Here is a 12,862-nt window from a genome sequence, read left to right on the forward strand (position 1 = left end):
TCATGTGATCTGATTGAGATTGAGATCACATGATCAGGGTTGCGAAGCCAGGACAGTGGACGTAGGTGGATAGAGGGGAATCAAAATATCCGACTTAAACATGGCTGATTCTATTCTATTCATTGATTTTTGATATAATCATAATCGTCGTTAAGCCTATCACAGAAGATACCACACTAGTTTTCCCATTAAAGTAGCCAAGGCCTACAGTTGATTGGTCATTGCACTACCCAAGAAGCAGCGATAGCATAGGTTTTGCTAAGCCTTCACTCACTGTGATATTATCTATATAATATTCAGGAATACCTGTACAGGTAGGCCTCCATGTTCAATTCATTACGCACCACCAATTAGCGCAAACTGCGCAAATCGCCGCATATGCGTTGCCCTTTGTCCCAGAAGCCCATTGTATACAACAGAGGAAACCCTGTGCAGTGCAAGCGGCCATCTTGGATAGACAGATTCTTCAGCCAGGATAACCTGCATATCCCTCCTGAAGAGCTCAAGACGATAAAATACAAGAAACACACGAATCCCGGTAAGAAGACCAACGTGATTAGTTGAAGATGTGCTCAAACATATACTTTGTAGATATCTAGAATGATAGAGTAATCAGTCTTCCAAATTACAGTAAGCAAACGTTAGCCTTTAGCCACCTAGCTCTAACGTTTGTGATCTGGCTAGCTAGCTTGCTAGAGCGTTTTAGCTAGTGCTAGCTATAAGTGGACATCGTTCTCTAAGTATGAAGGAGAGCTAACGTTAATAGTATTGTGAATACATTGTCTCAACATTTTTATGTTGTTAGTTAGCCAACGTTAGAAAGCTAATTAGTTAGAACTGTCACTGCTAACGGTAGTTACACTGCATACATATCTCTTTTGGGATCCGCTAGGCAGCTGTAACATTAGCCTGCTAACACTAGCTACCATTAGTAACGCTAGCATTGTTAGCAAATAGGTGTGCCGGTGTTATACCGGGTCGTCGGCAAGAAAGGCTGATTATTGGCAATTTTGGGCCAACCATTTATTGTTTAGCTAGTATGCAGAAGCACAACTCGCCTGCATCTGCCTGTTAGCTAGAACGCTAGCCGACTCACTTACTAGCTATGCTACGATAGCTAGCTGTCAAATGGGCTGGCTAAATGGGCTGGCTAAATGGGCAGGCTGGATAGCCTGATAGTATCTACCGTTAAGTATGCTAGCCACGGAGTTGGGCCCCAGCTTAAATGTCCCCTTACCTCCGCTTGGTAATGGCTATTTTACTCGTTTCTCTCTCGTGCGTGCCAGCAAGCCACTCACATATTTGTTTTCATTAACGTTTGAACGTTAAAAACGTCTAAATAGGCTGGCTTTTAGGTAAATATTGTCATCCAATGCCGGTGTAACGTTAGCTAGCACTTGCTAGCCAGGTAGCGAGTGCTAGTCAGCTGATCTAACACGGTCTGTTGACGGTACTAGCATTTAAGCTAGCCAAGCAGCTGGTTAGTTTGGCTGTACAGTCGCTTTGTTGTTTTTGTAGTATGAATGTAGCGTTTGCGGGCTAGATTGCTAGCGAACATATTTGTTGTGTTAGCCTAGTATCTGTCGCCGAAACATTCGATACTATCTTATCTTGGATTGCGTTACTAAGTAGACAGTTGACAATTCCTCGTTTTAACACTTGTCTGCTTGTTATTTGAAATATGTGAATGCTATTTACCTGTTTATCAATATAATGATGATGCACACTAATCGCATCGGCTTGGATAACCCACGCCTTACTTTGTCATCGCATAAATATTTCCGGAACTGATATTGCAGCTTTGATAAGCTATAAGAAACCTCCCCATAATGCCATATGCAACATTAAAAACTGTGGCTTTTTGGCCGGGTCAGGATCAGAAATGGATTAATTTTTTGTTTTTGCTCGTGGCTGCACAGCTCCCAATCTCTGCTATCCTTAGTGACAATCACATCCCCAAATCTTTCACTAACGTAATAATATGACCAATGATAGCATGACAATATGACGGTGAGTCAGAAATCAGAACTGGCAGCCCTGATGACACACACATTCTATCCCTTCTCTAACAGGAAGAGGATGCATGAAACATGAGTGGGCCAAAACTGACTACTTTCTGTTTTATGAATCAGTGTGTGGTCGACTCTGGGGAAGTGCTGAGATGGCACTCTGGTCACATGCTGGTCTGACTCGCCCTTTCCTTGATGGACTCTCCTAGGGTGGTCCGGCAGACCGAATTCCCCCCCACCCCCCCCCCGCCCTGCTTAGTTCAAAAGGAGTGGCATCATTGGATGGAATTTCGGCATTGTGGCACACAGCCTCTCTCACTTCCTGCTGTGGATATGGGCCTGGATGGAGAAAACCCCCACACACGACATGAGTGTAGCTGGAGAAGCCACATGACGGTGGATCATGTGAGGGAGCCAGGCAAGCAGGAATACCCTTTCGGACACAACTGTGTTCGTATGGTAAAAGGGCTTCATGATGAGGCAGGAGTTGAGGCATTGTAGGGGGATTGTTGCTGGACCCGACCTGCCATCCGTACTTCAACCTGCCATCCTTTCACCTTATCTTTCTTTCATTCTTTTCCATCTTTTCACGAAGCCCAGCAGCACAGCGGTTTTCATCTAGGTTAAAGGTTAAAGTCCTAATGATTGTCACACCTGTGTGTGTGAAATTTGTTCTCCGCATTTGACCCATCCCTTGGGGGAGCGGTGAGCAGCAGTGGTGCCGCGCTCGGGAGTCATTTGGTGATCTAACCCCCCAATTCCAACTCTTGATGCTGAGTGCCAAGCAGGGAGGCAATGGGTACCATTTTTCATAGTCTTTGGTATGACTTGGCCGGGGATCGAACTCACGACCTCCCAGTCTCAGGGCGGACACTCTAACCACAAGGCCACTGAGCTGGTCTAGCCGCTCAAAACTTTCTTGTTCATCAAACAGCAGGAACAAACCGAGGCTCTTTTTTTTTTTTTTTTTCTTCGAACGACGCTACGCTCGTCCGCGTAGCAATTTGAAACTCCATAACTGGTTGAACTGCAATGCAGTTTACAGAGAGAGGGTAAACCGCCTTCCTGACAGTCAGTCAGATTCTCCCATAAGACCAAGAGAAACCCCACACTCAGATTAAGCCTATCGCCATTACTTTAATGGATTGTCACAATTAACTGTGGGTCAGAGCTGTGACACTCCCAGTACTTTAACTAAGATGGAGGCCATCCCAGGCTTTTTTGCCAGCGTGATCGATTCTGAATCACATCCCAATGTTACTGCTCACTGTCTACTGCTCACTATCTACTACTCACTATCTACTACTCACTATCTACTACTCACTTCACTCTTATCAGGAATGATGCAGGCAGATCATCTTACAAGTGAACTTTAATTCTTTTAGACTCGTTTCTCTGGCCCCCCCACTCTCTCTGAATTGTGATGCTCTGATGTTAAACACGACCCACTGTTTTATTCATAAGAAGTACTGCGCTTTCAGCTTTACCAACACAGCTGCTATATTCCATCCACCATCCACGTCTTCTGGATGTCCCTCAGATGTGCACTACGGGGCGTGATCCATTTCCTACTATCACCCCCATTGTCTTAAATGCCTCAGCCTGTGCGGCCGTGGCAGTCGTTGATATCGAAGGCTTGGGGGCTATTTTTAGCCACCGGCTTCAGTGGTGCCGTCTGTCAGTGTGTGTGTGTGTGTGTTTCAGCCTCTCTTGTACTTTAACGTGTATAAATTACCATCGGTGCAGCTCAGGTGTTTGCTGGGCTGGAGGGGAACAGATGAACAGTGCGGGGGGGGGGGCAGTGCAGGTGGGAGAGGGACAGTGCAGAGGGGGGACGAGGGACAGTGCAGGGGGGGGGGGGGGGGCAATTGCAGGGGGGAGAGGGACAGTGCAGGGGGGGGGGGACAGTGCAGGGGGGGAACGAGGGACAGTGCAGGGGGGGGGGGGGCAGTGCAGGGGGGGGACGAGGGACAGTGCAGGGGGGGGACGAGGGACAGTGCAGGTGGGGGGGGAGGCAATTGCAGGGGGGAGAGGGACAGTGCAGGGGGGGGGGCAGTGCAGGGGGGGAACGAGGGACAGTGCAGGGGGGGGGGACAGTGCAGGGGGGGACAGTGCAGAGGGGACGAGGGACGGTGCAGGGGGGGGACGAGGGACAGTGCAGGGGGGGTGGACAGGGTGGAGATGCGTTGGACTCGGTGTAGCAGGGCGTGAGCCTGCTGCAGAGCTCAGTGGATGAGGGGAATAGAGAGAGACTCTTCCTTTTTTGGCTCCCGTAGTGAAGATGTGACATCTGCTAAATAAGAGTCTCTGTCTGTGTGAATGGACTGTGGAGAGGGAGAGGGAGAGAGAGAGGGAGAGAGAGAGGGAGAGAGAGAGGGAGAGAGAGGGAGGGAGAGAGAGGGAGGGAGAGAGGCTAAATCTCCAGGAAACGGACGTCTTCACCCTCCAGCCATAGCTGCTGATAAACCCAGCTTTCCTTCGTTGTTTTCCGTGAGCACAACGAGCTATTACACTAAGCGACATGATGTCACTTCCCGGATATGAAGTCAAAGCTTAATGACATCCGTGACCCAGATGACAACTCGTCTCTTTCCCGGCGATGTATGAAATGCTTGTCCGTGTGTGGCCGTAAAAGTGACGCCAGAATAATGACGAAGGCTCCACACCACCCCGGGTGTTTGGCCACGCAGATCTCTCTGGGTCTTCTAATGTTATTCACCAACACACCTCGGCACCGGCTAGGCCCTGGTAGCCCGCGTCGCTGTCGAGACGCCCTCCCCATTGGCTGACCGAGCACGAGGTTAATGTTTATCATTCATTAACTCTGTAAACGACAGCTGGGAAAATCCAATGTTTGTTAGTTTGAGAGAGATGGCTTCTAGACTCTTAGGTTTGCATCATCTTATAGCACTCCCAAGAAGTCTGTATTTTTCCATTGTTTAAGCTAAACGTTGTTGTTGTTGTTTTCTCTGTATGAGTGGATGATGGGATTAGATGATGATGTTGAAGCCCAGACCAGCCCAGCCTAGGCTACCTGACAGGCCTGTTATACACAGTCTCATCTGGTTAGATGACTGATCTGTTCTGAATAGGATTAAGGGTTCTTAGTGATGCTCATCCTTGACAGGTCTTCTCTATCACTGTGTGTGTGTTGTGTGTGATTTTGTGTGTATCTGTGTTTCATTGTGTGTGTGATTATATTGTATGCATCTCTGTGTCATTGTGTGTGTGTGTCATTGTGTGTGCGTGTGTGTGTGTGTGTGTGTGTGTGCGCGTGAGCGTGCATGTATATGTGTGTGTGTTTGTGTGTGCGTGCATGTGTGTGTGTGTCCCTGAGAGCACAATTCTGAGAGCACAATTCTGTCCCACTTCCTCATGTAAGAGGCCATTGTCTACTCATGTTCAGGGAAAGACCGTTTCCACCACTCACACTAGAGCAAGTTTGCTCTCTCAGGCCTGCGCCTGCTTCCTCATGCCTCTCTGGTGATGAACAGTTTACCGTTACAGTTTACAGAAGAACACACTGTCACTGTTGGGGGCGGCTGTAGCTCAGTTGGTAGAGCGGGTCGTTCAATGATCAAAGGGTCAGTGGTTCGAATCCCAGCTCCGACTGTCCACATGTCGAAGTGTCCTTGAGCAAGACACCTAACCCCAAATTGCTCCCAATGAGCAGGTTAGCACCTTGCATGGCAGCTGCCGCCATTGGTGTGTGAGTGTGTGTGTGAATGGGTGAATGAGAGGCCATTGTAAAGCGCTTTGAGTGCCGCTAAGGTGGAAAAGCGCTATATAAGTGCAGTTCATTTACCATTTACTGTTGACTGTTAAAGAGTACGGACAGGCCAGACACCATACAGAGAAATGGGATTGTGATCGATTCATAAAATAGCCAAAGATCTCATTTATGAAATGGGATTGTGATCGATTCATGAAATAGCCAAAGATCTCATTTATGAAATAGGATTGTGATCGATTCATGAAATAGCCAAAGATCTCATTTATGAAATAGGATTGTGATCGATTCATGAAATAGCCAAAGATCTCATTTATGAAATAGGATTGTGATCGATTCATGAAATAGCCAAAGATCTCATTTATGAAATAGGATTGTGATCGATTCATAAAATAGCCAAAGATCTCATTTATGAAATAGGATTGTGAGCGATTCATGAAATAGCCAAAGATCTCATTTATGAAATAGGATTGTGATCGATTCATGAAATAGCCAAAGATCTCATTTATGAAATGGGATTGTGATCGATTCATGAAATAGCCAAAGATCTCATTTATGAAATAGGATTGTGATCGATTCATGAAATAGCCAAAGATCTCATTTATGAAATGGGATTGTGATCGATTCATGAAATAGCCAAAGATCTCATTTATGAAATAGGATTGTGATCGATTCATAAAATAGCCAAAGATCTCATTTATGAAATAGGATTGTGATCGATTCATAAAATAGCCAAAGATCAATTTATGTGCTGTGAAAGTGTGATTAGACCATGAGGCACAAACCAAGGCCTGCCTGTACTTGTAGAAAGTTTAACCTCACCCTGTTTCACCCAGTCGGTAATGATGACATTGTCTCTCCGTGACTCATCTCTTGTTTGTGTGTGTGTGTGTGTGTGTGTGTGTGTGTGTGTGTGTCTTGTTTGTGTGTGTGTGTGTGTGTGTGTGTGTGTGTGTCTGTCTAATCTGTCTCTGTTTCTGTTTCAGAGCCACAATGGCCACCGCACCGTACAACTACTCCTACATTTTCAAATACATCATCATCGGTAAGTGAGTGGGGCTGGAGTGGCCTGGGAAGCTAGTTCGGCCAGCCTGTGTGTGTGTGTGTGTGTGTGTGTCTGTGTGTCTGTGTGTCCTGTGTGTGTGTGTGTGTGTGTGTGTGTGTGTGGGTGTGGGTGTGGGTGTGGGTGGGTGGGTGGGTGGGTGTGTGGGTGGGTGGCTGTAGCAGTCGCCACATCCGCTGCATGTGGGTCACTCAGTGCAGTTACCAGCACACAGCTCACTTAGCTAGATGCTACTGCTAATGTTTCGTCCAGTCCTAGAAAACACTCCAGGTCCCAAGCAGCCATAGCACAGCAAAACTAGGGGTAGTCTCAGCAAAACTAGGGGTAGTCTCAGCAAAACTAGGGTTAGTCTCAGCAAAACTAGGGGTAGTCTCAGCAAAACTAGGGGTAGTCTCAGCAAAACTAGGGGTAGTCTCAGCAAAACTAGGGGTAGTCTCAGCAAAACTAGGGGTAGTCTCAGCAAAACTAGGGGTAGTCTCAGCAAAACTAGGGTTAGTCTCAGCAAAACTAGGGTTAGTCTCAGCAAAACTAGGGGTAGTCTCAGCAAAACTAGGGGTAGTCTCAGCAAAACTAGGGTTAGTCTCAGCAAAACTAGGGTTAGTCTCAGCAAAACTAGGGGTAGTCTCAGCAAAACTAGGGGTAGTCTCAGCCTAAGACTCTCAGGGTTTTCCCTGGGGGGAAAGGGCTTGGGGACTGGGCTGGCTAGGTGAGGAAACCTGTGTAATAGTAGGCCTTGTTGATTTTCTAATTCTGTGGATGGACCAGTTTGCCCGCTACAAACCTTGGGAAAACACTCCAGGGCTGAGTATCCCAGAGGCATCGTAGCGCTACGTTCATCGTAAGCTATGGCGTTCATCATAGCGCTACGATGCCTCTGGGAAACTCAGCCCAGGCATGCGCTGCACGTGGCAGAGCAAAACTACCCTCAATTTACAACCAAGTGTCTTAACAGGTGAGTTTTCTGTGAGCTTGTTTGGTTACAGCTGGGACCTGGATGTGTGTTCTTCAGGAACTAGGCTGGTGTTGGTGGACCCATTCAGCCGTGTTGTAGTGAGCTCAAGGCTTGGTTAATGGTTAGGAGCTTGCTCGATCGCCTTGTTGAGAGGGGTCAGGGAAGAATTTTTACAGCTCACTTATCTGGCCCCCGGGTGATTACTGTTTTTTTGCTCCCCTCTGGAATATGTAGGGGTGGGTCGTATGCCCACCTCCCTTATTCTCTGTAAAGCACATTGTGTTGCCTCTGGGTATGAAATGCGCTATACAAATAAAGCTTTGATTGATTGATTAATATGTCGAACACTGCGCAGCCAGAAGGGCCCTCCATCCTACTGTGGGGGGACTGTCCCCACAGGCCTGTCACCTCCCTAACAGGGCCGCTACCCGGATCCAACATGGATGAAATTCTTTATTAATGTGGCATAAATCCCTTGAGATGTAACATCTCGTTTACGAGGGGGTCCCACCCAAATACACAACACAAACGGGACAATCCGATGTACAACACTGACAAAACAGAAACGACACGTGACGAGGAAAACAATTAACAACCTTAGTCTCAACATGAAAGAAAAACAGTAGAAAAAAAGGGGATCAGTCTAAAACTTAAATAAAAGAATGGGGAGTGACACAGCAATTGAAAACATTGACAATCAGCTTTTAAATGAGTAAACAAGGTATTTTTATACATACGGAGCGAGGACAACAAACGGATATTGACAACATCTGCAGCATTTCCCCCCACGTAGCTCCACCATCTCCCCCCACATAGATCCACCATCTCCCCCCACATAGATCCACCATCTCCCCCCACATAGCTCCACCATCTCCCCCCACATAGATCCACCATCTCCCCCCACATAGCTCCACCATCTCCCCCCACATAGATCCACCATCTCCCCCCACACAGATCCAACATCTCCCCCCACACAGATCCACCATCTCCCCCCACACAGATCCACCATCCCCCCCCACACAGATCCACCATCCCCCCCCACACAGATCCACCATCTCCCCCCACACAGATCCACCATCTCCCCCCACATAGATCCACCATCTCCCCCCACACAGATCCACCATCTCCCCCCACACAGATCCACCATCTCCCCCCACACAGATCCACCATCTCCCCCCACACAGATCCACCATCTCCCCCCACATAGATCCACCATCTCCCCCCACATAGCTCCACCATCTCCCCCCACACAGATCCACCATCTCCCTCCACACACAGCCCTAGGTTATTTACCCTGCTACAATCAGACCCGGGGCTTCCGTAACCCCCGCCCTATGAAGTCAACAGAACAGAACCAGGCCCGCGTTTCCCCTCGGGGTCCGAGGATGGCCCGGGAACGGCCCCTAGCCCGGGAACGGCCCCTAGCCTGGGAGCGGCCCCTAGCTCGTGCTTCTGTCCTCGGGTCCTGTTCACTCAGACGTCAGCGTGAACAGGATAAGACGCTCCCAGAGTTCCTAGAGAATACGGAACAGTATTGGACAGCCCTAGTAAACTACTACTGGTTGTTTTTGCCCAGGCAGAGGCTCTGTGTCTGTGGATTGGGAATCCTGCAAGTAGGGATGGGTATTGTTAGGATTTTATCGATACCAGTATCGATTCTGATATTACTTATTGATACCGGTACTTAACGATACTCTTATCGATACTACTCTACCACATTGGGACTCATACACTGCCTAGGTCGAAGTTGGCCTTCATTTACATAGTGGACTGTCGCTAATATAGTGATCCTGTGTGATACTGCAATCCAGTCATTGCTGGTTATGACTTCTTTTTACACATTGCCAAGCTCAGCTATGATGTTTGTCTTTTTAACTGCAGGTCAAGCAGGTATGAGGGTGTCTAATGATGTGCCTCTGGAAGGGGGGTGGGAACTGGGGTTAAGGGCTGTGGTCATCTCCCTACAGCAGGGGTGCCCAATACGTCCATCGGGGTCGACCAGTAGGTCGCAGAGGCTATGCTGGTACATCTCTCTGCTGGTAGATCTCTCTGCTGGTAGATCACTATGCTGGTACATCTCTCTGCTGGTAGATCTCGAGCCATTCAAAAGAAAAGCCATAAGGCGATTGGCTGATTTATGAAACAAATGCGGCTTCATGGATTTATGAAACCAACGCGTTAAATAGCCTACCGATAGCAGCACCGTCTGTCCATGAGCTTATCCAATGACGTACCGGTACCAAAAAATACAGGTTCTCGATACCCATCCCCACCTGCAAGATTCAAGATTTCTTTATTTTTGCGTCCTTCATACAAGTATGAGGCTGAGGTAGTAAAATGCTTTGATTCTGGCTGCTCAGGCTTGCAGCAACAACAGAACAATACTTCACTAGATGGTGAGAAGAACAGTGCAGTGCAATAGAACAGCGCTGTACACAAATCCAGTAACAGTGAGAGTATGCTGTGTGTAACAGTGAGAGTATGGTGTGTGAGAGTATGGTGTGTGTAACAGTGAGAGTATGCTGTGTGTAACAGTGAGAGTATGGTGTGTGAGAGTATGGTGTGTGTAACAGTGAGAGTATGGTGTGTGTAACAGTGAGAGTATGGTGGGTGTTAAGTGTAGGTGTTGAAAAGTGCAAATGTGCAGAGTTTGTTTCCACTTCTGCAGAGGTGTTAACCAGGGTGTAACTCCTGAACCCTGTCCTGAACCATGGTTTACATCTGTGCTCTCTCTCTCCCCCTCTCTCTCTCTCTCCCTCTCCCTCTCTCCCCCTCTCTCTCTCTCCCTCTCTCTCTCTCTCTCCCTCCCTCCCGCTCTCTCTCTCCCCCTCTCCCTCTCTCTCCCTCTTTCCCTCCCTCTCTCTCCCCCCCCTCTCTCTCCCCCCCTCTTTCTCCCCCCCCTCTCCCTCTCTCTCTCTCTCCCCCCCTCTCCCTCTCTCTCTCTCTCTCCCCCCCTCTCCCTCTCTCTCTCTCCCTCCCTCTCTCTCTCTCCCTCTCTTCCCCCATCTCCCTCTCTCTCTCTCTCCCCCCATCTCTCTCTCTCTCTCCCTCCCTCCCTCTCTCCTCTCCCTCTCTCTCTCTTTCTCTCTCTCCCTCCCCTCCCTCTCCCTCCTCTCTCTCTCTCTCTCTCTCTCTCTCCCCTCTCTCTCTCTCTCCCTCCCCTCTCTCTCTCTCCCCCCCCTCCCTCTCTCTCTCTCTCTCTCTCTCCCTCTCTCCCTCCCCCTCTATCTCTCTCCCTCCCTCCCTCTCTCTCTCTCTCTCCCCCCCTCCCTCTCTCTCTCTCTCTCTCTCTCTCTCTCTCTCTCTCCCCCTCTCTCCTCCCCCTCTATCTCTCTCTCCCTCCCTCCCTCTCTCTCTCTATCTCTCTCTCTATAGGAGACATGGGGGTAGGGAAGTCGTGTTTGCTTCACCAGTTCACAGAGAAGAATGTAAGTACCGGCCTGGTTCCCCACTGACGTGTGTGTGTGTGTGTGTGTGTGTGTGTGTGTGTGTGTGTGTGTGTGTGTGTGTGTGTTTGTTGTGTGTGTGTGTGTGTGTGTGTGTGTGTGTGTGTGTGTGTGTGTGTGTGTGTGTGTGTGTGTGTGTGTGTGTGTGTGTGTGTGTGTGTGTGTGTGTGTGTGTGTGTGTGTGCGGCGCGCAATAAGTGCATCTGCTGAGTATGAGCAGCTTGTTCTGTGGGTGAACGTGTGTGTGTGTAAATCTCAGATTCCTTTATCCATCAGAGGAAGTGAGGCGCTTGGAGGAGAAGTGAGCTCATTGAGACTTGCGTGCGTGCATGTGTGTGTAAGTGCATCTGCTGAGTATCTGTGTGTGAAAGACAGCCTTTGCTTGTCTGTGTGTGTGTGTGTGTGTGTGTGTGTGTGTGTGTGTGTGTAGGCGTGTGTGTGTGTGTGTTCACACTCAGCTGCAGCTCTCCTCATTATGAATCCCAGGCTTTTAGTCAGTGTGAGCAGCCAGATGTCTACTCATTCATCCACCATCACATCCTGCTCCTTCCCTCTCTCTCTTTCTCTCTCTCTCTCTCTCTCTCTCTCTCTTTCTCTCCCTCCTCTCTCTCTCCTTTTCTCTCTCTTTCTCTCCCTCTCTCTCTTTTTCTCTCTCTTTCTCTCCCTCTCTCTCTCCCCCTCCCTCTCTCTCTCCCTCTCTCTCTCCCTCTCTCTCCCCTCTCTCTCCCCCCTCTCTCTCACACACACACACACACACACACACACAAGTGGCCTGTAGATGCAGGCGTCTACCTTTGTACCAGCTGAACGTCGTCTCTGAAAAGATCCTCAGCCTTCGAGCGCTCTGACGAGTGGATCTGGCTGCGTGGAACATAAGCACCAGCCCACCCGCTCTCTCTGTTCACTCACATGGCTGCATGGAAGAGAAGCACCAGCCCACCCGCTCTCTCTGTTCACTCACATGGCTGCATGGAAGAGAAGCACCAGCCCACCCGCTCTCTCTGTTCACTCACATGGCTGCATGGAAGAGAAGCACCAGCCCACCCGCTCTCTCTGTTCACTCACATGGCTGCATGGATGTTTGTGTGTGTGTGCCCGTGTGTGTGTGCACGCGCGTGCGTGTGTGTGTGTGCGCGCGTGTATTTGTGTGTGTGTGTGCGCGTGTATTTGTGTGCGTGTGTGTGTGTGTGCGCGTGTATTTGTGTGCGTGTGTGTGTGCGCGCGCGTGTGTTTCATGCCAGCATGTTGATTTTCTCAGCGGAAGCATATCTGGTCTTGTTGACGCGGTGCCCTGGAGGAGGAGGTGTTGTTGGTTTCAGTAAAGGAAGAATCAGCAGGTTAATCACCAGCTGGGGGGCTCCTCAGGCCTGAGGAGGTGCTCTAATCACACTCTGAAGAGGAGGAGAGACTGGAGGAGGCACTGTTGCCGTGAATGTCCTTCAGATTTTCTGTCTGTCCATCCATGCTGGGAGACGCGGTTCACTGGCCTCATGACTCACGCATAGACAAGCAAAAAAAAACAACATACAAACATTGATGTCAGGTCATTCATCATCAGGCTCTGTCACAAATCATGTAGTCAGCACACGGTCGCACCACTTCCTGTGTCCGTCGTGCTGGACACTGGGGGGTTAGGGTTAGGGTTGGGGGGTGGGCTTGACA

General features: G+C 49.1%; 1 protein-coding gene across 1 annotated transcript in view; it reads left to right on the top strand.

Moving 5' to 3' along the window:
- Positions 1 to 458: 458 nt before the first annotated feature.
- Positions 459 to 12,862, top strand: part of rab14l (RAB14, member RAS oncogene family, like) — a 20,115-nt gene continuing 7,711 nt past the window's right edge. The window contains exons 1-4 of the mRNA XM_084442514.1: positions 459 to 538; positions 6,726 to 6,784; positions 11,130 to 11,182; positions 11,477 to 11,481. Of these exons, the coding sequence (XP_084298640.1) occupies positions 6,733 to 6,784; positions 11,130 to 11,182; positions 11,477 to 11,481 (110 nt within the window). The 5' untranslated portion in view covers positions 459 to 538; positions 6,726 to 6,732. The remainder of the gene's footprint in view (positions 539 to 6,725; positions 6,785 to 11,129; positions 11,183 to 11,476; positions 11,482 to 12,862) is intronic.

The sequence above is a fragment of the Borostomias antarcticus genome (assembly GCF_949987555.1).
Source record: "Borostomias antarcticus genome assembly, chromosome: 8".
In the NCBI taxonomy this organism is placed as follows: domain Eukaryota; kingdom Metazoa; phylum Chordata; class Actinopteri; order Stomiiformes; family Stomiidae; genus Borostomias; species Borostomias antarcticus.